Source organism: Drosophila novamexicana, unplaced genomic scaffold (genome assembly GCF_003285875.2).
Source record: "Drosophila novamexicana strain 15010-1031.04,08,12 unplaced genomic scaffold, DnovRS2.1 tig00000689-arrow-pilon, whole genome shotgun sequence".
Classification (NCBI taxonomy): Eukaryota; Metazoa; Arthropoda; class Insecta; order Diptera; family Drosophilidae; genus Drosophila; species Drosophila novamexicana.
Genome location: NW_020824818.1, coordinates 3,197,026 through 3,222,297, shown reverse-complemented (window position 1 = coordinate 3,222,297; position 25,272 = coordinate 3,197,026). Strand labels below are relative to the sequence as shown.

General features: G+C 38.0%; 4 protein-coding genes across 5 annotated transcripts; 1 reads left to right on the top strand and 3 right to left on the bottom strand.

Annotated features, from left to right (window-relative positions):
* Positions 1-543: 543 nt before the first annotated feature.
* LOC115763018 (tubulin polyglutamylase TTLL4) lies at positions 544-16,950 on the bottom strand. The gene is made up of 13 exons (XM_030705413.1): positions 16,817-16,950; positions 16,512-16,754; positions 15,153-15,803; positions 14,313-14,941; positions 14,148-14,255; positions 13,737-14,090; positions 13,323-13,680; positions 13,143-13,267; positions 12,648-13,087; positions 12,419-12,589; positions 12,066-12,344; positions 889-1,051; positions 544-818 (listed from the first exon to the last, which is right to left on the bottom strand). Exons 3-12 carry the CDS (start codon positions 15,767-15,769, stop codon positions 977-979), a joined length of 3,156 nt encoding a protein of 1,051 aa, XP_030561273.1. The 5' UTR covers positions 15,770-15,803; positions 16,512-16,754; positions 16,817-16,950; the 3' UTR covers positions 544-818; positions 889-976.
* On the top strand, positions 9,819-24,565 carry LOC115763020 (protein piwi). The gene is made up of 9 exons (XM_030705414.1): positions 9,819-10,078; positions 18,960-19,130; positions 21,180-21,836; positions 21,897-22,208; positions 22,282-22,436; positions 22,494-22,697; positions 22,765-22,956; positions 23,065-23,175; positions 23,245-24,565. Exons 2-9 carry the CDS (start codon positions 19,056-19,058, stop codon positions 24,125-24,127), a joined length of 2,589 nt encoding a protein of 862 aa, XP_030561274.1. The 5' UTR covers positions 9,819-10,078; positions 18,960-19,055; the 3' UTR covers positions 24,128-24,565.
* Positions 17,343-18,821, bottom strand: LOC115763022 (putative nuclease HARBI1). Of its 2 annotated transcripts, XM_030705420.1 has the most exons (4): positions 18,415-18,821; positions 17,655-18,357; positions 17,522-17,599; positions 17,343-17,467 (listed from the first exon to the last, which is right to left on the bottom strand). In XM_030705420.1, exons 1-4 carry the CDS (start codon positions 18,745-18,747, stop codon positions 17,448-17,450), a joined length of 1,134 nt encoding a protein of 377 aa, XP_030561280.1. In that variant the 5' UTR covers positions 18,748-18,821; the 3' UTR covers positions 17,343-17,447. The 2 variants fall into 2 exon arrangements, with proteins under 2 accessions (XP_030561280.1, XP_030561279.1); XM_030705419.1 differs by having other exon boundaries at positions 17,354-17,599; positions 18,415-18,820.
* Positions 24,566-24,676: 111 nt separating the features above from the next.
* On the bottom strand, positions 24,677-25,188 carry LOC115763023 (ATP synthase subunit g, mitochondrial). Its single transcript, XM_030705421.1, has 2 exons — positions 25,110-25,188; positions 24,677-25,030 (listed from the first exon to the last, which is right to left on the bottom strand). Exons 1-2 carry the CDS (start codon positions 25,147-25,149, stop codon positions 24,771-24,773), a joined length of 300 nt encoding a protein of 99 aa, XP_030561281.1. The 5' UTR covers positions 25,150-25,188; the 3' UTR covers positions 24,677-24,770.
* Between the last annotated feature and the right edge of the window lie 84 nt (positions 25,189-25,272).

Genomic DNA, 25,272 nt, shown 5'->3' with positions numbered 1-25,272 from the left:
CTCCTGCCAATCGGTGCATCCCATTGGAGTTTTTGTCAGTTTCAACAGTAGATTAGTTAAATGTTCAATAGAGTGAACGTCTAGTTCCAAATAGAAAACAAGTTCGTGTACAATTCGGAATGTACCGGTACTCAGCACCGAGATGCTCTAAGAAAAATTCGAATATTAGCGGATGCATAATCCTCATCATACATCTCCATAAATACGTTAATCATGTTATACAGCTGATGTGCCTCTTTTCTTTTAGAAATCTGTTCTCGTTTGCAGCTATTTAATTAGGTATACCTCTAAAAGTATATTTTGTTAATTTTGTAGGAGTTTTCCCAAAAATAAATCATTTTAAATCTATGGTCAAAAACGAATCGATTCCGTGGTGATGTGTGAGCTCTTGATGAGGTTCAACATTCCAAATAGCAAGCCGTTTGCTGAATAACTACACAAGTACATATTTATGTACATACTTTATCCAGTTTGCGTCAACAGTTTACATACATTTGCAGAAGAAAAAAAAACGATTACAATATTTGACCCATTTTAACCAAAATCAAAAGATCTTACATCCGGTTTCGTAAACAATGTTCAATTACAAATTTGTATTAAGCGTACAATAAAATTTGGATCCTAGTTTATAGTACATCAAATTTTACTTAGTTTTCGAACACATTGAATACGCTTTGAGCTTTAAAATTAGACCTAATGAATATTTGATTTGATAGATCGGCATCGATATATGACGACAAGTTACTTCTAAGTGTCAACAATTAAATAATGACCCATTTTGTTCAGTCTTTTATATAACAAGATGAACATTATTGAATCTAGAAAAGACAAAAAAGACGAAATGTTAATTTTGTGATAATTATCGTGAATTTTACACTCAAAACTTACCTTAACAGTTTTGCTTTATGCCGATTAATCGCTGATATAAATCTTCGGAATTTATTGTGATTGCATTTGTATGACTGGAACTTTCCCCTTATTTATCGGGCTCTTCGTCGCGATCAACCAGTAACTTCTGGGCGGTGCTCTCATCGGGGCTAACGTTCAAGTCCTACATTTTAGAATTTCAATTAGTATACATTGGTAAAACATGCAGGATGAGAAACATGAATGGGAGACAGAGCGTATAAAAAAAAACTGAACAACAAAATTGGTTTAAAATACAATGTAAATTTATCAAATTTTACCTTACACATATAGTCCGTTTATACGAAGTTCCTTATTTGAATTTAAAAAATTTTTCAAATGCAAAAATCTGCACAAATATCAATGTGATCCATTCAAAAACCAAAGACTGGTTACATATTTTAAATTATTTCCTTTGCAGATTTAGTCATTTAAAAAATTTCTAATCAATAATAGCGATTTGTTCACATACCAACTGATCGTACAAATATATTTCACAAAATTTACTTGAAATCAATTTGAAAAAAAAAATAAATTACATTTTTCCTTCACATGTGTTGCTGTAGAATCCAAATAGATTTCATTAAGAAATCCAGTTTGGTTTTGTTTTTAGACAGGAAACAGAAACTCATGTGAATGCAAATTTCAAGTCTGACCCTTGATATTCAGTTTTTTACAAATATTTAACTATATGACCGCATGCTTGATTCGTGTGAACTCCCGCTTATACTGATTAGAAGTTATAAACGCAGTATATAAGTTAACAACTAAGCATAAATATATTGCCCTAGCAATTAAGTAGCTTCGTATTAACAATGCTGACGCGCCAGAACTGAGTTCAGCGCTCTGCGCTAAGAACGGCCAGCAGCGGTAAGCTGACACTGCATGGAATGCTGAGTCGGCTTGCCGACCATGCTTTGATGGCGTGATGCATTGAGGCTTAGGGTATTTGTATAATTTGCTTGTCCCCTAGTTTTTAGTTTTATATGAAGCGCGCAACACATAAGTCGCCGAAATAAATATACTGCTCCGGCATTGCCGATAAAACATATCTTTCGTAATATTACTGGATCAAGGAGAACATATTTTGATCAAGGGCAGCGCGGGATCAACGCAACTTACCCAAGATAACATTGTGTTACATCGCAGAACATACATTAATGAATAACTGGCGCCCAACCAATAAATAGGAACCCATACCATGTAAGTTCATAAGTGATTTCAGTTTGAAGAAATTATTCTCGAACGCCACGTACCGATACGTGTGATTTTTAAAAAAAAAAAAAAAAAAAAAAAAAAAAAAAAAAAAAAAAATTGTAAAGTAAAGTAAATATTGCTGCTCTCTTCTGCCAGCATTTCATTCCTTTAAATCATTGCATACTTTCACTAAAAACTGTTGCATACTTTTACCAGCGTTCCTTGTCAATAAAGCATTGCATACCTTAAACGAATAATTATTGCATACTTTCGGCAGCATTACATTTTTTGCTGCATACCCCTAACAATTTTTTATAATAAATATTGCATACCCCAAGATTCACCAGTTTCCACTATTGCCAACAGCGTTACCTGCCGATCTTTCTCGATCGGCCTAAGTTTGAAAAGTGCCAACCATAAGCCAATGAGTTGGAATTATAGGGAGATAAAAGTCGAATATAATAGTGACGATAGCTGGGAGGGGGAAATCAATTGCTCAGTAGATCCTACTCCTGCAGATACCGTTGTAACTGAAGAAATGGAGCCGGCTCAAGTTCAGAATCTCATTGAGGGTGCCATCAGGCAAGCTTTAGCGCAACAACAAAATCAGTTTCAAGCACAAATAACCGCTTTAGCTTCACAAGTACAGAGTTTGCAGGTGGAGGCGCCGCAAATCGTCACATACGAGAAAATATCCGTCGATCCAAACGCCAAATGCGATATTCCCTTGGACATTATTAAATCTGTGCCGGATTTCTCCGGCGTACAGGATGAGTATGTAGCGTGGAGGCAAGCAGCCATCTACGCGTACGAACTATTCAAGAACTATCCAAAGAGCACTGCACACTACCAAGCGGTAGCGATCATTAGGAACAAAATCAAAGGCCCAGCTGGAGCCTTACTAGTGTCTCACAACACTGTCCTAAATTTCGATGCAATACTAGCTAGGCTAGATTGCACATACTCGGACAAAACATCCTTGCGCTTGCTGAGACAATGTTTGGAGTTAGTTACGCAGGGCGAAATGTCCCTGATGCAATACTACGATGACGTCGAAAAGAAACTCACGCTCGTAACTAACAAAATTGTAATGTCTCACGACCAAGAAGGCGCGGATTTGCTCAACCGGGAGGTCAGAGACGACGCCTTGCACGCCTTTATCTCCGGTCTTAGGAAGCCGTTGAGAGCGGTTGTGTTCCCTGCACAACCAAAAGATCTACCATCCGCTCTGGCCCTTGCCAGAGAGGCAGAAGCTAGCATTGAGAGAAGCATGTTCGCGAACTCTTACGCTAAAGCCTTGCAAGACCGAGCGCAAATTGCTGAAAGTAACAAAAACCGTGCCCAAGGCAAGCAAACCAGATTTAACAAAGATGAGCAAAATCAGGAGAGAAATCCCCATTTTGTGAAACGCCAAAAGGGCGGTCCCCAGCCCCAGGCCCCTAAAGATAATCAAACTGAGGCTCCACAGCCCATGGAAGTTGACTCTTCCTCCAGATTTAGACAAAAAACCGACTACAGCAAGCGTCAGGCTAATGAGTCCAACGCACCAAAACGCAAGAATTCGTCAGACCGTTCAACAGGTCAAAGACGACAACGCGTTAACAATGTCGTACAATCAGATTCCAAAGAAGCCGTAACAGAATTCGAGAAGGCGGCCAAAGAGGCAGTTGAAGAACTAGAGAGTGAGAACGAGTACGCACCTGGTGACGACTCGATTAATTTTTTAGGGAACACTCCCGGCTTCCGTACATTGAACGACGGTTGGCTGGGAGAACTCTGAAGATGTTGATTGACACTGGCGCGGCAAAAAATTATGTGAAGCCCTTAACAGAGCTAAAGACCATAACGCCGGTCGCCAAGTCATTCTCGGTAAACTCGATCCACGGGTCTACCGAAATCAAGCGCAAATGCTTGATGAACATTTTCCAACATACCTCCCCGTTTTTTCTCCTCGATACCCTAAGTTCTTTCGACGCCATCATAGGCTTCGACTTGCTAACACAAGCCGGAGTCAAATTGAACTTGGCAAAAAACACTCTGGAATACCAGAGTACATCCGAAAAACTCCAGTACTATCAATGTGCTGATGTGAACTTCACCGATGTCAACGACATCGTAGTCCCCCCTTCCGTAAAGAAAGAGTTCAGGGACATGATACTCAGAAACAAAAGAGCCTTCTCAAATGCAGACGAAGCTCTCCCTTTTAATACTGCTGTTATCGCTACAATCCGAACAGTAGACAACGAGCCTGTGTATTCAAGATACCCGAGTCTCATGGGTGTTTCTGACTTCATAAACAAAGAAGTCAAACAATTACTGGACGATGGCATAATCAGGCCCTCCAGATCGCCTTACAACAGCCCAACATGGGTGGTTGATAAAAAAGGCACTGACTCATACGGTAACCCAAAAAAAAGGTTGGTAATCGACTTCAGGAAACTGAACGAAAAAACCATACCGGACCGCTACCCCATGCCGAGCATCCCCATGATCTTAGCAAATCTAGGAAAGGCAAAATACTTCACTACCCTCGACCTAAAGTCGGGGTACCATCAAATTTACCTTGCGGAGCATGACCGCGAAAAGACTTCATTTTCAGTAAGCAGCGGCAAGTACGAGTTCTGTCGCCTACCATTCGGCCTGCGCAATGCAAGCAGCATATTCCAAAGGGCAATAGACGATATCCTGAGGGAACATATAGGAAAGATTTGCTTTGTCTATGTAGACGACGTCATAATTTTTTCTAAAAACGAAACGGAGCACCTTCAACACATTAACATTGTGTTAAAATGTCTAATCGACGCAAACATGCGTGTAGGCCCCGAAAAGACTCGTTTCTTCAAGGAAAGTATCGAATTCCTGGGTTTCATTGTAACCAAAGACGGAGCAACATCCGACCCCAAAAAAGTTAAAGCCATTCAGGAATTCCCTGAACCAAAGAATGTCTACAGCGTTAGGTCCTTCTTGGGGTTAGCCAACTACTATAGGGTCTTTATTAAGGACTTTGCCGCTATAGCGCGTCCGATATCGGACATACTTAAAGGGGAAAATGGTTCAGTTAGTAGGCACGTATCAAAGAAAATCCCTGTTGAATTTAATGAAGTTCAACGCGATGCATTTCACCGTCTGCGGAGTATTTTGGCATCAGAAGACGTCATGTTAATGTATCCAAACTTCCAGAAACCGTTCGATTTAACCACTGATGCTTCGGCCAGTGGAATTGGCGCGGTTCTTTCCCAAGGCAATAGGCCAATAACAATGATTTCTCGCGCCTTAAAACAGGCCGAACAAAACTATGCCACTAACGAAAGAGAATTGCTGGCCATTGTGTGGGCTTTAGGCAGATTGCAGAACTTTCTGTACGGTTCTAGGGAAATTAACATTTTCACGGACCACCAGCCGCTCACGTTCGCTGTGTCGGACAAGAACACGAATTCCAAGATTAAAAGATGGAAATCTTACATTGACCAGCACAATGCCAAAATGTTTTATAAACCGGGCAAAGAGAATCTGGTGGCGGATGCCCTTTCAAGGCAAAACATTAATGCTCTGCAAGATGGGCCCCGTTCGGACGCTGCAACCGTTCACAGCGAACTTTCCCTGACCTACACGGTCGAGACAACAGACAAACCTTTGAATTGCTTTAGGAACCAGATTGTCCTAGAGGAATCGCGTTTTCCGCTAAAGCGAAACTTGTTGCTGTTTCGCAGCAAAACACGCCACTTGATCAGTTACACTGACAAGAGCTCAATTCTCAAAACCCTCAAAGAAGTTGTGAATTCTGGAGTCGTTAATGCAATACATTGCGATCTTCCCACGTTGGCAAGTTTCCAACACGACCTGATTTTGTATTTCCCTGCTACCCAATTCTGGCATTGCAAAAATCTTGTGCAAGATATAACGGACAAAAACGAGCAGTTAGAAATCATCACTGCCGAGCACAATCGAGCGCACAGAGCAGCTCAGGAAAACATTAAACAAGTACTTCGGGACTATTATTTTCCCAATATGGCCAGTCTGGCCAAAGAAGTGGTTGCAAACTGCAGGGTCTGCACTAAAGCCAAATACGATAGGCACCCGAAGAAACAAGAACTCGGGGAAACGCCTATACCAAGTTATACTGGCGAAATGTTGCATATTGACATTTTCTCGACAGACAAGAAACAGTTCTTGACCTGCATAGACAAATTCTCAAAATTTGCAGTCGTCCAACCGATATTATCCAGAACGATAATCGATGTCACAAGCCCTCTACTGCAAATTGTTAACCTTTTTCCCGCAACCAAGACAATTTATTGCGATAACGAGGCGGCCTTCAATTCCGAGACCATCACTTCGATGCTCCGAAACGCCTACGGCATTTGCATTGTGAATGCGGCTCCGCTTCACAGCACCTCAAACGGCCAGGTGGAGCGCTTTCATAGCACCCTGACCGAAATTGCGAGATGCCTCAAGTTAGACAAGAAAATCAGCGACACTACAGAATTAATCTTAAAGGCTACGATAGAGTACAACAAAAGTTTGCACTCAGTAACCCTCGAGAAACCAATTGAGGTCGTTCATGCAGCAGCTTCTGATCGTCGCGGGAACGTCAAAAACAGGCTAATTAAGGCACAGCAAGACAATATCAAAAGGTGCAATGCATCCAGACAAAACCGCGTTTTCGAGGTAGGAGAAAAGGTGTTCCAGAAGAACAACAAGAGGCTAGGGAACAAGTTAACTCCCTTATGCTCAGAACAAAAGGTCGAAGCAGACCTGGGAACGTCTGTCCTCATTAAGGGGAGGGTGGTCCATAAGGACAACCTGAAATAAGTTTTCCTCCACAATTAGCTAGTAAGCCAACTCAGAGTTTAAACACCGTCTTATATTGTTCGTCCATTTCAGGTTTGCACTCACTTTGCTTGTGGCACTAGCAGCGGTAAATGCTCGGATCACCGACTTCTCGCATGTCAACTACATTCCGGTCTTAGACGGGGAAGTACTGGTGTTCGATCAACGTAGCTACTTGAGGCACTCAAGTAACATTTCCGAATTTGTTAGTATGATAGACGAGACGGAAAGACTGTCCGATTCCTTTCCACAGTCGCATATGCGCAAACTACTAGACGTAGATACAGATCACCTTAGAACATTGTTGTCCGTTCTTCAAGTGCATCACAGATTTGCACGAAGCCTCGATTTCTTAGGCACTGCCTTGAAGGTTGTTGCTGGCACCCCTGATGCTTCAGATTTCTTAAGGATCCGCGTTACAGAGACGCAGTTGGTGGAGGCTAACTCCAAACAGATACTAATAAACTCCGAAACTCAAAAACAAATAAACAGACTAACGGACACTATCAATAAAATTATCAGTTCCCGCAAAGGCGATTTGGTTGACACTCCTCATTTATTCGAGACCCTGTTGGCAAGAAATAGAATACTGAACACAGAAATTCAAAATTTAGTACTCACCATAACGTTGGCAAAAGCAAGCATAGTAAATCCTACAATCCTTGATCATACCGATCTAAAATCACTTATCGAACAAGATACCCCAATAGTTAGCTTGATAGAAGCTTCTAAGATCAAGGTCCTTCAGTCCGAGAATATTATCCACATATTAATAGCCTACCCTAAAGTTGAGTTTAGGTGCCAAAAGGTCTCCGTCTACCCCGTTTCACACCAACAAACCATTCTGCGACTCGACGAAGACACGTTGGCGGAATGCGAAAAGGATACCTTTGCAGTTACTGGATGCACCGTAACTACGCATAACACCTTCTGCGAACGAGCACGGCGCGAAACCTGTGCTAGCTCCCTTCACGCGGGAAACATCGCCAACTGCCACACTCAACCTAGCCACCTGAAAGCGATAATGCCTGTAGATGACGGCGTCGTGGTTATCAACGAAGCGACAGCGCGCGTCCGAACAGATGATGACGCAGAGGTAACCGTCTCAGGAACCTTCCTGATAACTTTCGAACGGTCTGCAACTATCAATGGCACAGAATTTGTAAACCTGCGCAAATCACTAAGCAAGCAGCCTGGCATCGTGAGGTCACCGCTCCTAAACATCATCGGACATGACCCGGCACTAAGCATACCACTCCTGCATCGTATGAACATCAACAACTTGCTATCAATTCGAGATTTCAAGGAGGAGGTAGTTGCGGCTGGCTCGCCTAAATTCTGGTTCGCGATTGGCGCGGTCCTGAATGTCGGACTAATTGGCTCATTCTTCCTTTTTCTGGTGCTAAGGAAAAGACGAGCCTCCATGCAGATGCAGAAGGCGATTGACAAATACGACATGCCCGAGGACGGCCATCATCCTGAGGGGGGGGTAGTTAACAACTAAGCATAAATATATTGCCCTAGCAATTAAGTAGCTTCGTATTAACAATGCTGACGCGCCAGAACTGAGTTCAGCGCTCTGCGCTAAGAACGGCCAGCAGCGGTAAGCTGACACTGCATGGAATGCTGAGTCGGCTTGCCGACCATGCTTTGATGGCGTGATGCATTGAGGCTTAGGGTATTTGTATAATTTGCTTGTCCCCTAGTTTTTAGTTTTATATGAAGCGCGCAACACATAAGTCGCCGAAATAAATATACTGCTCCGGCATTGCCGATAAAACATATCTTTCGTAATATTACTGGATCAAGGAGAACATATTTTGATCAAGGGCAGCGCGGGATCAACGCAACTTACCCAAGATAACATTGTGTTACATCGCAGAACATACATTAATGAATAACTTATATGTACTTGTAGATAGGCTGGCAAATATGCAACGTAAGTACACAAATGATGATATCGTACAGATCGATATAACATTATACTTAGGTATCTAAAGCAGAAACATGACACTGAAATGTTCAGTTATTGATTATACAATATATATATATATATATTATGTAACGATACAATTTGCACAAGGTTTATTTTTAGATGTTTTCAGTTTTCGAAACTAACACTAACAGCCAAGTCAATCATATATCCAGCTCTTACGGACACTTAATTTAAAACGAAAAGTGAATTTAGTCTTTAAAAACAGACTTAGCTGTAATAACTATAAATTAAATTAACTAAATGTTCTATACATTTATATTTAGAGAGTATATTTTCGAATCCCTGTTGTTAATAACATAAATGCAGATTACGTTTAATTTGATTTATTCATTTATTGTTTCAAACACGAAATCGTATCGCCCTGGGCGATTTCAAGATAACAAGGAACTAATTTGCACTAGTTTGTCTTGTTTTTTTATTTTGTTTTTTTTTATTGTTTTTCAAACTAGATCTACCATAGAACAATTCGCAACGTTTTATTTGCACACTTTGGCCCCTTTGCGGCACAACATGCTATGTATAAAGTTCTCAAAATTTTTATATGTTAAGAAAAAAAAAAATAAATAAAAATAAAATGCTGCATGAAACAGATCGAGTCCATAACTAAATGAGCATATCTCTCAAATATATTATTATATTTGTTATAGTGTATATATAGAAGCAGAATGTACTGAATTTACAATAAATGTACATTAAATTAAATGATAATTACCAAAAAAATATTATTCGATTTCGATAACTAAAAGGCATTGTGACGATCTACACATAATGTCATATTGGTCGTACTTCGTATACACTATTATTTGATTACACAATATGTATATCTAATAAAGAACTACTAAAAATTACATCACATCACAATTTTTGTAATCAAACCCTTACAAATTGAATTGGTTTTTTCCGCGTTTTTTCCTAGAAATGACTCTTCAAAATAGGACACGAAAAAGAAATGTAATCACAGGATAATGTAGTAAATGATATTTGGATAGGAACTGACCAAAGGCGGAAAGGCCATCTAAGTTTAACTGCTTTTATAATAGATTTGAGAGGAAAATGAATAAGTAGAGTTCAGCAGGAAGCGCTGTTTAAATCGTTACTTATTATCTACGAGGGCCAGATGAATAATCTCCTCAATAAATCAAATCACAGGTATGCTTCTTAAATAACAATTTTGATCTGTAATTATGTGTGTAAATATTTTGACCCTGTATGCATTTTGAGTTTGGGACAGTCTTATGTACAATATGTACATATATAAAACATCAACTTTGAACTAAATATCCCAACAATAGAATATAGATCGTGCTTGTACATTTTGAAATACGCTCACTTTAAATCTAATTATAAAGGAAACAAAAATATATATATCAATTATTAATAACTTATGTGTTACATTTTATAACTGGCTTATTCACTAGTTAATTGTTTGTGTATGTACAATATATATACACGTGCAGCTAAAAGTAAAAACAATTTCTATTAATTTACTAAAAGACCAATACAAATACGATAGCAGCGCTTTTCACTTTAAAATCCATCTCATTAATTTGATGAAGTAGTCCTGCAATTTTACAATTACAAAACATTGATTGTAAATTGGTTGACACAATTTTGTTAACGTAACGTGTGGGAAAAATTACAACAATAAAAGCTATAAATCATATGATTAGATATAATTTCGTAATTTAAATTAAAAATGAATATTTCATGAAAGTTATTTAGCTTTTGACTAAATGGGATAAAAGATACTGTGATGGGGGAAAAAAAGGACTACTAAACAGTAGGAAAATCTGGGTGAATTATTGTTGTGTTCACAATTTTTTATATGATAATAAGTTGAAGGTGAATATAGCCAAGATAGGCTTAAATATCTGAAGTGTGTTTTGTGTTTATTAAATTTGTAAAAGCTTGTCAACAAATTTATATGTCTAACGAATACTACCACAACTAAGAATTGAATGTGCATACATACATATGGACGAAAGTTTTTGAAAAATAGATCAATTATTATCAATTATTTAATACCGATTCTGACCTTGAATATAGTGTCCCAAAAATCTGCTCGTTTTTTTTTTTTTTTTTTTTTTTTTTTATAAAACAGCCATGTCTTAGTATCGATTTATTCGTTTTCTTTAAACAAGGTAAAATACTTACTAACTAACTAACTTGATAATATGCATTTGTAAGTATATATATTAATACAAACGCGGACCTATCTCTACTTAAAAACATAGAAAACATAATAGCTTTTAAAGATAACTAGTGTATTGTATTATATTAGTGTTAGATACTAAATGCCAATTAATTACTTGTACTTGTTAGAAGTCACAATTTATGTTATATTGAGAGAACAACTGAAACTGAATTACGTTCTTACTTTAATCAGTACTTTTCACCTATACACAAAATTAATGAAAGTTAAAAAAGAAAAACACAATATTTACGATTTGGTTTTTGGCAAGGGCTATTCTTCAATAAATAAACTTTAATTTACGTTTGATCAGTTAACCAGCAGTTATAGAGATTGTCTATCATTTTATATTTAAACAATTTCTTGAAACAAGCTATGTAGAATATAGATAATCTTTATACTCATTTAACGAAAAACCTAATTTGTTGGTTGTTTATAATATGATACTTAAGCACAATATACGACTTATAAGAGTAAATGTTCAATATATTCAGTATATTTGGATTAAATGCCTCTACATACATTAATTTCAATAAGAACAATTCGATTCTACCTATTTGTATACATTTGTGATTCTTGCAACTGTGCATTTCGAGCATTTACGTAGAGAATCTATGGGGTCAACAGATAGAACTTACGACAGTAAAGAGCACGACAGCGCCAATAAAATGATTGTATAGCTCGCCAACAGCCCTCAAATTCAATAGAGTTAAGAACGTAAATGTAAATTATTTGTAATTAAACAGTTCTCCGCTTTTACTATGTACTTAGTTTTATATTCATTGGCATCAATGGATATGTATTTGGTATATCTGGATTTTATAAAAACCTCTTAATTTTGTTTTGTTTTTATTTTTTTTTTCGTATGTGTTAGGTGTAAATATGAGTTGTGAGTACTACATATGGAGTACAATTTTACAGTCTTAAAATTATTTAAAAACTTACCTTTTTGGCAGGCGGCGCTGGAACTTGCAAGTGATATTTATTTTGACAATAGTCGCGTAACAATGCAATGCCTTCTGTACGGTTATTGGCGTAACGTGACTCCCACGCGTCTAATAGACGATTATAATAGCGTGGGGTGTCATTGTATTTAAGATATTTGTAGGTCTGGTCTGTGGGAAAGATACGCTCAAGTGGCGCACAACGTGCTAGCTCATCCTCCGCCACAATTAGGCAGCGTACATCATCGGGTGTCAGTTTATGAAGTATTGCATCGATGTACTTATATAAAAAACAAGAAGATTTGTAGATTTTTATATCTGAATAGATGTTTTGGTAATTGTTAATCTGAATACCTCCTCACGATTCTCAATGGTTTTTCGTGTAAAATTATTATGCTTATTCTTTTCTTCGCGCGACAGATAGTTAATGTATAAACGCTTATCGTAGCACATTTGGGTACCAGGTGGAAATGAAAATTCGGCGGCTAGCTCCCTTTGCTTTTCAAGACTCAGTTTTGGTGGTATCTAAGAAAAATAGTTGTATATTAATAATTGTATGTAAATAAATGTGGCGGCCGCTTACATTATATAGGGCAGTGTTGAGAACACCTTGTACCAGCGGCGCTTTAACATGGGCGTCCAGTGGCAGTTCTGAATGTAAACTAGGTGATATATTGACCTCCAGGAGCCAAGGTACCAGATCGGAGTCCAGTATCACATCAAAGCCGAACAGTTCAAAGCAACTATACTTGGACTCCACATTTGCTCTAATCATGCTGTTAATGCCATTCTCTCCGGCTAAAATAGTGCGCAAAACAAGACTCCTTAAGGCTTCCCAGAGGCCATCGGTGCGCACGCCACGATTAGCCAAATATGTCCATAACGACTTAATGGTCCACTTGTGTCCATGACATGCATTCACATCCTCATTCTTCGAGTAGTTTGATGAAAACTTGTTAATGCTATAGTTGGTTAAATGCATACAGCGATCATTCAATGTATCCGCTTTGGCACTGTATTTTACTGTGGTTTGGACAGAGTTAAGTAAATACTTGAACTGCTTTAAGAAATAGCTTACCAGAAGCAAATCTAGCTAGACCATTGTGATACATAAACACTCTCAATGGATTAACAGATGTAACCAGTACATACAGGCGCAGGTCGAATTTACTGCCATTAATTAGCAGCGGACGTTCAATGTATCTAAAAATATGAACAATTAAATATATAATATATATATAATAAATAATACACTCACTTCTGCACGATGAGTGGTCGTCGTTTGGGTATCTGACCCCAACGGTTGACCACGCGTATGCCAGCACCACGGGCACTCGCCGGCGGCTTTATAATCCACTTTGTATTGCGTTGCGCGTATTTTGGCCAGCGTTTGCGCAATGCACAAAGATCATTTGGTATTACATAGGTGCGCGGCATAAAGCCAAACTCCCTGTTGCTATGTTTCTTCATTTGTCGTTGCAAATTCTTCCAGCACGAATCCTTACGGCCAATGCGAAAAGAGCCTGGCAAGTGATTTATCTTTTGATACGAGCGAATTGTTTTAAAACATGGAGACTTTAAATGCTTGCCCCACACGCCCATCCAGTCGTTTGTTTCTAAAAGCTCTCAAATTACAATATTTCTTATTATTTTTATGGCATTAAATACTTACTTTTCAACATTCGCATGCCACTATTTGCCAATATGAGTCGTACAACTTTTGGCATAATATTTGTTACACGCCATTTCAACACCCTATGCAGCTCTGGGGGCACATAGGGGCCTTTTTTGGTGTTCGATGAAAATGAGAGATAGGGTGGAACATATGGAAAGAGACTTGATACCAGTACCGAATCTGGATTTCTTAAGTCTTCGTCGGATGACTGAGTTAAGAGCAATGTTGACGAATTTTTCGACGATGACAGTAAACGGTCTCCGGAATGCGTCAGTTTATATGCATGTGCCCTATAACCGTCTTCAGTGTCCGAGCTAATACTAACCGTATCACTCTCATCAAAGTTTGAGACTGTAATTGCAATTAAATCATTGAAGTTTTTGTAAGTGTTAATATAATAATACTTACTGTTATCTAAATCGTCATCATTATCGTAATCGGGGTCACGAAAATCGTTGAGTTTAGCATCTGGATCTTCTAAAATATAGCTAGTGACTTGATCACCTGCACCTTGACCTTTGGGATGTGGGGGCTTTACGTTTTGGCTGCGTGAATTAGACGAGTGATGCTTACGTGCCGAACGGGGGCTCTGATTATTATATAAGAGTACTCGATGAACCGTGGGTAATAGCTTCTTGGCAGTCGCTTGTCCACCTCTGATTCTTTTGGGTGTCAGTGGCAGTCGAGGCAGCGGCAGAGGTTCGGTGGCTTTTTGTGTTTTCTTTGTTAAATTATTCTTAACTGACACGGATTCTCCTGTTTTGTTGACTTCATTGATATCGCCCAGTTGAATGCAGCGACGATGGATTGGCATACTCGGATCGAATTGTTCATCGTTGTTTGCTTTTGGATCATAAACATCTTTTCCATTAAGTATTTCTACAGGTGTTTTCAAAACAGACTTTTCTGGCCGGTCGACAGGGTAATCAATCCAATCGCTATCACTATAGCCAAATGGCAATTCATTATTCTCTTTTAATAAATAACTATCATATTCTAAGTTTTGGTTATTATCATTGGCTGTGCCTCTACGCTTGGCATTGGACGAGCGTTTACTCGGTGTATCCTGAAATAAGCTCATTTGTGGTTTGTACGCCGCACTTGGTGAGGATTTTGTTAACTTCTCTTGGCCACGATTGTAAAAGTACGAGAAATAATGCTCGTAATGCTGATCGGTCGAATGGAAACGTGGAGGTTCAGAGCTATAAATGTGGAAAGTTAGAGCTTGAGTCAATTTCATATCTCAAAAGCGTTTTTAACTATTTCTATGCAATGTGTTTTTGTTTCTAAAAAAGTATAAGGCATAAAAACTGGGTAGCGGTTAAATTAAAAATAACAACAATCAAATAAATAAAATGTGTCACATTTAGTGTTTAAGCTGGATATTAAGCACGGGGATATTTTTACAATTACATTATAGTACTCCATGATTGCTCGATCGCAGGTGATCTGTGGCTGTGCGAGTATGTCGAGCCCTCGTCCAAATATTCACAAGTACTGTTAGCTCTTATCTGCCGCTTGAGTTGATCCTTGTCATGGGATGCTTGCGAATACTTTGCCAACTCCTGGTTGGCAGGCGCACTATTACTATGTCCATAATGCCGCCCCTTGTGCTGTGTTGGAGCATTGTAATAGTCTGCCTGTTGTCTCGCCTGCTGATACACGTGGCTATTGTTGTTGGCCGCTGTTTTCCGCGGCGCAAATGAGCTTGAAAATGTGTTCGCGTAGGGTCCTTGATCTGGTACTAAATAGTTAGATCTGCTTATTTGTCTTGATGCCGTACTATTTTTAGATGGACTTGGATTTGATGAACAATTTGGACTCTTCAAATTCCAAAATGGACTTATTACGCTTCCGTTCTTATAATAATTAAATGCATTGTTATCAACGCTGCAATATCGCAAATTATGCTCATTGTGGCTATCGTTGTTGTTGCTAACATTGTTGTTATTTAAATACTGAGTGGACTGGCTCTTGTGGTGCATTTCAGGCGCTTTTCCATAGACTTCTGAGCCGTTATACATAAACATATTACTATAATATTAAAGGTACACACGCTTGCACCTGGTGGATAAAAAAAGAGCACAATTATTGTGTAATGATTTAAAACATTAATGCCTGCTTGGGGATTTTATGGTATACTCTTGCAAAAAATACTTCTTATTCGTCACAAAATATGTAATACCCAGAAGGAGACATCTTCCGACCTTTTACAATACATTGTTTCTTTATATGTGTGTCTTTACATACTTAAGTTGTCTATTTACACACTATCAAATAACCTGAGAACCAATTGGTAAAGTCAATTATGAATAACATACATGTAATTCTATTATCAAAATCAGAATCGGACTGCATTAGCTTACAGCTCCCGTTGGAACAATCGTTATATAATTGAAACACATTTTTGTCTGCGATGGTATTTAATCTTCGAAACTTCCTTTTTAATAAATAATACTTTGACGAAATGTTCACACCGGTTTTGTTTAATATTAGGCCTTCCTTAGAAATTAAGGAAATACATTTTGCCGCACAATATGCAAAATAAATATATTTCTTTACTTCCTGGATTATTCTATAGGTATCTTAAGTATACAACTATAAATAGGTGTTACCTACATATGTACATTTACATATTACGCCGACTCTTTAAAAATGTACATAAATATTTAAAAATGTATGTATTATTCTTTAATACTATGTAAGCAATTTGAATGCTGGCACTGCTTAAGCAAAAAAATTAGATTATAGATTCAATTTTGGAAAACTTACCGCGTTTAAGTTCTGTGACCTTCACTTTTATGATTTGTGCTACTTTTTTGCAAGCAAGAATCAGCTGGCGGTGTGTTGGGGTTGTTGAATTTAGGTCACAAACATGATATCCTTAAGCGAGGTGTTGTAACTCCTTTGCACACTGTGTTGGGGCAATCACAATGAAATTTCCAATCGCAAACAAAACGTTGTGACACAATCTCAACGCAATGCAAAAGAATGGTTAAAAGATTTTATATGTACCTAGAAAATGAGCGAGTTGAATCGAAGCCGAACTGCATGTAAATTCACAATAAACTTTTTACCGCTATTACTATATTTGATGGTCCAAATGAATGCAAATGTATTAAATTTGTATACGTAGGTGCTTAAATTGTGTGTGTTAAACGTGCCACTTATAACTATGAAAAATAAAGTTTTAATTTTGATGTAAATATCAATTGTAGATAGAGCAAACAAAACAAAACACACACAAAACCTGCGACCTCAACACGTGTAGTTCAGTTCTGAACAATAAATTTGGTTCATTGCTCGGAACAAGCAATGAAGAACTAGTATTGCTCATTCACCTGTTAACTTAACAGTCTGTTAACTGTGAGTGATGAAAACAAAATTTCGTTTACAGGATTTTTTGCCTACTTTTCTTTAGTTTCCCAAAAAAATGAATGTTTTATAACTGAGCATTTAATTTATTCTACCGCTTGTCATTTTTACGGCTTATACCGTTAACAGCCAACAAAATCCCAATTCACTATTAAGTAGTGGAAGTTCATAACTTTCCATTTAAAAATTGGATAAACAATGTCTAGAATAAGATTGCACATACATTTAATTATAACATTTAAAATAATTTTACTCGTTTACAAAAGCGTTTAAAAATAATTTAAGTGTCTACATGTTTTTCTGCTAGGGCTCAAAAACTGAAATGAAGATCAATTACCTATAAATAATCATACCTACAAATTCTTAATTAGTTGAAAAATGTGACTTAATAAATTCGTTTCTATTACGTTGTTCCTCTATAGTCGATGTACCATGAGCATAACTTAAAAAGTTGGGCTTGTAGACAGATACGCAACTATCAGCATCTAAAAATTGAACAGTTTTAATGAAGGTTTAAAAAATGTATATTAATGGGAATACCTATGCTAGGATCATTCCACTCCATTGCCATGTTATGGAGAACGGCTAATGCGGTAATTGTCTGTTTTGCGGAACCAAATGTTCCTAAGAGTTCACTGCCGAGAATGCCGAAGCGACGCATCCAAACGTTTAGGCATTTTATTGCCGGCGCAAAGGTGATTGCATGTGCATGATTATAGAGATCCTCAGATTTAGTTTTCGGGTACTGAACGGGAGTGAAGAGGCAGGGGGAGCAAGACAAAGAGTCATTTCCAAGCAGAATGCGTCCACGGAATTCATTTTGCTCGAAACGTTCCTTAATCCTCGATAACGAAAACAATTCTGGTGCTGTGCTCAGATCAAGCTCCTCAGAAAGACGTATATCCAGATCTCTGATTTTATGCTCTGCATCTGCAACTACCTGTAAATGCACAAGTTCCTCAATTGGCGCGGGCGACTCGGTTCCACTATAGCAACTCCTAGAAGCCTGGACCCGGGAACTGTCCAATTGCAAACGCACAGTGGTTTGCACGAGAGCTCCAATTACTTGGGGCATATTGGATAAGGATTGAAATGAACGCATCATTCGTTCCTTTTCCGAAAGGGTTGCGGGCATTCTAATATAACTTGATGCCTTTGACGATAATACAGCAGCAACACGACGCGTTATCTTGGCCATAGTATGCAGACTAACGCCATGCGCCATGGCTGATAGGTGAGGGTGCTAAAATTGAGACTTAAGTTAAATGTTTATGTATTCGGTACTTGAAAGGAAACTTACCTCAGTGCCGCCGAAAAAACGAATTGCCGATAAAATTTGCAAGTCTATGGGCACTTGGTTTCTTTTCATTGGCGCATAATAGTCAACTTCCAAGTCATCTCGCACAATTTCAATAATTCGTCGCATGTTTTCTTTTGTGTACCGGTATTTTTTACGAAATTCAATTTCGTTCATTTCCTCTAATGGATTGAACCGCGGACGCCTCCTCTTTACTTTGTTAATTGTTCTTCCTTTATTTGGACTGCAACGTTTATTATGCACGTGCTGTAGTTCCAAATCCTTAAGATGTTTCACATCTTTCAGAAACTGTTGAAATACGTTTATATCGTCCATTTCTGATAACAAAAATTGTTTTCGACTTATCCTTTTCCAATTGCGTTTTTTCTGAGTTCATTAAAAGAAGAAGAATTTTCTGTAACCATAACATTTAGAATTCTGTTATTAACAGCATCCTATCAAAATTATTTTTACGCTATCGAGCAAATTATCGAAAAGCCGCTTCAAACAGTAATAGCCCTAAATTTGATATCGATTATTGTGTTCAGCATTCAAAGTTCGGATCCTAATCATTCGGATCTTTCGTCTTCTGTCGTGAAGACGTCGTTTTCTACTTTGGCTTTGATTCTTGTTATAACGGCGCAATGGGTGATCAAGAACGGGGACGCCGCCGTCCCTTAGACGACTCCGATCGCAGTCCAAGATCAGTGCAAGAGCCGGTAAGTGCTTAAAATGCTTATTACTCTATAAATTTAATATATATAAATTTATAATAATATAAATTTGTATATACAAACATGGAAGATTACTTGATTGTATGCATTTTTGTTACACACACACATAAGTGTGTGCGGTATGATTTTGAGCGCGGCGTCGTTAGTTGCTTAGAATTCCGTTATCTGCACTCTTGAAACATAAAGCTGAGCCACTTCAGTTGAATATGCTGATGCAGACATTTGACAATGTATATGTATGTTTGTGTAAGACAGAATAAATGTTCATTTTGAAATATACATATGTACATATAAACAAACGCATATGGATATGACTATACACACATATGCGTATGCTTTTTTGTATATGCTTTAAGCATTCATTTTGTTTTTATTCAGTGCATACAAGCTTCCGTATACCGTCTGCTAACATAAAATGATGTTTAAAAAGTTTAGGAAAAAAAATCGTACTTGTAAAAAAAGGCAAAACATCTGAATTGGATTTCTGAGCGCAAATTAGCAATAAACAGGATTGGTATTAGATATCATAAAAATGGCAAAACAAAAAGATAAAAGTTTAAGAAAGTAAAATATTTCAAGTGTTTCTAGCTATCATGCCAAGAATATGCCCAATTTTAGATGAAAAATACCTAAGCTTGCAAGCATAGTTATCACTACTCAAGATTTCATTATGTCTGAAATATGGTATAGAGTAAAGGAGTAGCGTGGTGATTTACATAGGCAAAAGAAAAAACGAAGCGCGACAGGCTAAGTTCACAGGTTACGTCTCTAGTGTACGCAACTACAACACATACATATGTACATAGATAGATTAATGAATGCTGTTCATAACGTTATTGTAACTGTAACTACAACTGTAAACATTGTGCATACGACATGTATATACTTGTTTGCGAAATGTGGCGTGTGTATAATAGTATACACATAATCGTGCTCCAATGATATTTTAAATAAACGATTTTAATTTCGTTTTGTCGAAATATCGATTTTCTTAGTGCTGGACCGCAAAAATAATAGGTGTTGCCAGACTATCAACAACAAAAAATATGCTGAGCTTTGTCAGGCTCTAAAGGCTTTTTAAGTTTTTGATTCAGCATAACCAAAGACAAGATGGATATAGCCATACAACAAAATACTACTAAGCAGCAGGATTGTTAGCAGGATCTTTATCATTGCGCTCTCCCAACTGAAAGAGCGAAAAAGCTAAAAATAGAATGTACCTTCAGCATCGGCTCTATAAACGCCGCGCAAGCAATCATGTTTGTATGTGTGTTAAAATGCACAGCTCTACTGTTCTGGCTTTTGCTGGCAAAGAAATAAATTCTGTTAGTTTTCTAGCGCTGATCATGATCTTTCCCAAATTTGTATTCATATATGAATGCAATATGTTGTGTGTATGAGGTTGGCTCAGTAGAAAATCTGTATTTTTCAGTCAATATAATTTTTTTTAATTTCATGTGTGTGTGGCATGTCGTGTGAGGTGGGAAAAGCCAGATGACAAGCCAGGCTAGAATGTGTGGGCCTTACTCATCTTAGGGTTTTTATTGTCTTTGGTATAACCTTGTAGAAAAAAGAAATTTTTATCCTTTCACACGATGAGTGGGTAAAATGAAATGCATTCAAATTATGACAAATAAAAACTCTGATCCATACACTCAAAAATAACTTCTTTTGAAATATAAGTCTACATATATTATAAAAAGTAAAAAGTTAATATACTCATCTTCTCCAACACTAGTTTTGGTAAAAATCCCTTTTCTATGCAAGTCTCATTACTTCAAGTAAGACTTCCAAGTTTCGATTTATGATTCCAAAAAATATTTATTTGTTTGATAAAAAATATATTTTCCAAACATTGCCAATTACGACATCTGCTATATAAATAAGCAAAATATATTATTAATATCAGATTTGTATATACAAATATTTTACAAATGTCTGGGCATTAATTATAAGCTGAAGTTAGTCTTTAATTATTATTTCCCTCTTAACTAAACTTTTAATTTGTATTATTTTTTTCCAATTTGTAAACAGCGAGCAAAAGTTTTCCGGGATGATGGCCCCCATAATAGAGATAGGTCGGAGGCTTCGAGCTCATACAGAGCTTCATCATACCATGGAGCCTCTACATCCCGTGGCATTGTCGGCTCAGCAGCTTGCGCCGCAGAAGCCCCATCAGTGTCTGGTGCAAGTGCTCCATCAACTCATGGCAGTGATCCCCATACTCAACGTAGGCGAGTTGATCGGTATGAAATTGTTAATTCAAGACCGGCGGATATCGTGACTAAACGGGGACAGGATGGTACACCAATTAAATTGTTGTCAAACTTTTATCGTTTGAAAACCAAACCACAATGGCGCATTGTCCACTATCACGTGGATTTTGCGCCTGAGGTCGAGGTGGTGCGAGTGCGTTGTGGAATATTATCAGAGCATGCCCGAATCTTGGGCACCGGCTACCTTTTTGATGGCGCCCAGCTGTTTACGACCAAGAAATTTGATCAGGATGTAACAGTGCTGCAGGCGACCTCAAAGCAAGGCGTCAATTACACAATTACCATCAAGTTTGTGGGCTATATATCGGCAGCTGAGCCGCGCTTTCTGCAAGTGTTGAATTTAATTTTGCGTCGCTCAATGAAGGGTCTTAATTTGGAGCAGGTCGGACGTAATCTTTTTGATCCGCACGCACGGGTAATGTATAATGGATATTGAATAGTTTCAGAAAATATAACTAAACTAATACGTTTTAAGATTAAACTGTTTGATGTGGAGCTTTGGCCAGGCTACGAAACGTCCATCCGTCAGCACGAATCGGATATATTAGTTTGCGCCGAAATCACACACAAGGTGATGCGCTCGGAAACAATTTACGACATACTAAAAAGGACTACCCATTCCGATCGCTATATAGAACAATGTCGTCTTAACACATTGGGCTTAGTTGTACTCACGGACTACAACAATAAAACTTATCGTATTAATGAATTGGACTTTTCACAATCCCCACTTTCCACATTCAACTGCAAAGGAAAAGATACTACTTTTGTTGAATACTATCTGACGGTAAGTTTGTATCGGTACTAAATTTACTATTTTACAATTGAAATCCTAAAATTGCTTATATTCTGTTTTTTAGAAATACAATATTCGCATACGGGACCACCGTCAACCTCTGATCTTATCAAAAAATAGAGACAAAGCCCAAAATAACAAAGCCAATGACATTGTACTGCTTATTCCTGAACTGTGCCGCGTTACTGGGCTGACCGATGATATGCGCAAAAAAATGGAGTAATTATCGTATGCCCAATACCAACCAAATGTTATTTTAATATGAAATCGTTTCAGTTTCATGCGTGCATTAGCGAATCATACACGCATGAATCCAGGCAGACGAATTGAACGTTTGCAAACATTCAACCGGCGATTGCAGACAACAGCGGATAGTGTCAAGGTCTTGAAAGATTGGAACATGCAATTAGATGACAAATTAATTGAGGTTCAGGGTCGCGTAATTGCACCTCAACGAATTGTCTTCAATAATAGAAGTCGGTATGTTTCAGAATTACGATTTATTTACATTCTGGCATTAAATAAAATAATTTTCGCTATTAAATAGCGTTTCTGCTGGAGACAATGCAGATTGGACCCGGTACTTTCGGGATCAACAGATGCTCACCACACCCAGAGAGGGTTTAGATCGATGGGCAGTTATCGTACCGGAACGCAACCTGCGAGACTTGAAACAGTTGCTAGATAATCTGCACCGTGCCGCAAGAGGAATGGGTTTTAACATCCAAAAACCTCGCGAGTAAGTTCACTTGATGTACTTATAGGAAGACGGGTGTAATCTGTGTCCTATTTGTATATATAACCCGAAATGCCTATGATACTTTACTGAAATTTGATTTATTTTAAGGTCTTGGATTAGAGATGATTGCACTAGTACGTATATTCAAGCCCTGGACGACTGCGCCCGCTGTGATCCCAAGCTGATTCTTTGTTTCTTTGCAAAGAATAATCCAGAAAGGTAAAGGGAATAAGTTAAATTTGTACTCTAATTCCGAATTTAATCAAACAATTTTAAATTATCATTTAGATACGCTGCGATTAAGAAGAGAGGGTATGTGGATAGAGCTATTCCTACCCAGGTGGTAACTACAAATGCTAATAGAAACGGCTTAAGCGTAGCTACAAAAATTGCAATACAAATCAATTGCAAACTGGGCTATACGCCGTGGATGATCGAGCTGCCTCTGTCTGGTCTAATGACCATTGGGTTTGATATAGCTAAGTGTTCGCGAAATCGCTCCAAGGCTTATGGAGCATTGGTGGCCTCAATGGATCTGCAACAGAATTCAACATTCTTCAGTACCGTCGCTGAGTGCAGCGCCTATGATGTATTGGCCAATAATCTGTGGCCAATGATATTAAAAGCTTTGAGGCAATATGAACGCGAGCATAAAAAGTTGCCGACTCGTATCATATTTTACCGTGATGGCGTTAGCTCGGGCTCCTTAAAACAGTTGTTCGAATACGAGGTCAAGGACATTGTTGAAAAACTGGATGCCGAATATAAGCGCGTGTCGTCCACTACCGCACCGATGCTCGCCTACATTGTAGTCACCAAATCATCGAACACACGTTTCTTTTTAGACAGTATGCGAAACCCTCCGCCAGGAACTGTCGTTGATGATGTAGTTACGTTGCCTGAACGCTACGATTTTTACCTTGTGTCGCAAACGGTACGTCAGGGCACAGTTTCACCCACCAGCTATAATGTACTTTATAGTAACATACGCTTAAGCCCAGATCAACTGCAGAAGTTGACTTATAAAATGTGTCATTTGTATTACAACTGGTCAGGAACCACTCGAGTGCCAGCTGTGTGTCAATATGCTAACAAGCTTGCTACGCTCGTTGGAACTCACTTGCACGCCATACCTCAATGTGCACTTGAGAAAAAATTCTATTATCTTTAAGATAAACTTTTATAATATTTTGAGTGACATAATATGCTATATTTAAGTTCATAGTTTTCAAAAAGTTTTGAATGGAGAAACTCTGAATGTAATTCCTTTGTTTTAATAAGACTTGCACTATGTAAGTAATTTTGGTTTAGATTATATTTAATGAAATATTAATGCTAAATTTTTGTATTCAAATATCGTCACGAGCGTATTGAACGTAAGTCCTGCGGCACAAAAATATAAGTGCGATTGATCAGGACGACAAGCTGCGCCGATAAAGAGCTTTGCTCGTCTGCGACCAGCAGACTACAGCTATTCTGTAAATGATTTCATTCTTCAAGATATCCAAAATTGTGCAGAAGTAGTACCAATCTCTGGCTTATTGTCGATATTCTATGGTCGGCAAGTTAGATATTAAAGACCATCTTAACGTAGTCCATATAGAAATATGCTTTAGGTGCACATACACAATTATATCATTATTTTTGGCCAAGCTTCGAGATAATCCGTCCTTTGAATATTAGTGCGTATCCACTCACAAATTAATATCTATATTATTTATTACATTTAAATTTGAAACTTTTATTCGTTTACATACATAATCGTTAGTGATGCCAATTCATTTGTCATTCGCTAATTTTTCGTAACTGTAAATTTAAACGTTGTAGCCAACAATATGACGCTTGCCGATGCACTCGCCAACGTAGAACCAGAAGATAACCTCTGCGGTGACAAGTGTGTTAAGCCATGCCTCCTTAACCGATAGGTTTTTGTAGGATCCGGTCTTTGCACTCTTGACGATATTACCAATACTTTGACGAATAGCTGGAATATCGCCTGGTGTTGGGGGAGTTAACTCCACTTTGGCGTATTTTAAGAAAACATCCAACTGAGGTCTAGCTTGCACAAGCAGCCCTGTTAAAGTAAATCATTACATAAGTTCGAAAATGAATCTCTTAGATATTCCATAATTGATAATGGGTAAGAATCTTACTGTTTATGAGACCAGATCCTTTTGAAGCTACGCTCGCCATTGTATTGAAATCTATAAAATATATATATATTTAATGTTATGCAGCCGCGAAATTAATAAGGAATATGTGAAAACCTTACGTCTTAAGAATGCAATGAAACAGGGTCGTTAGATATAGTTGTTC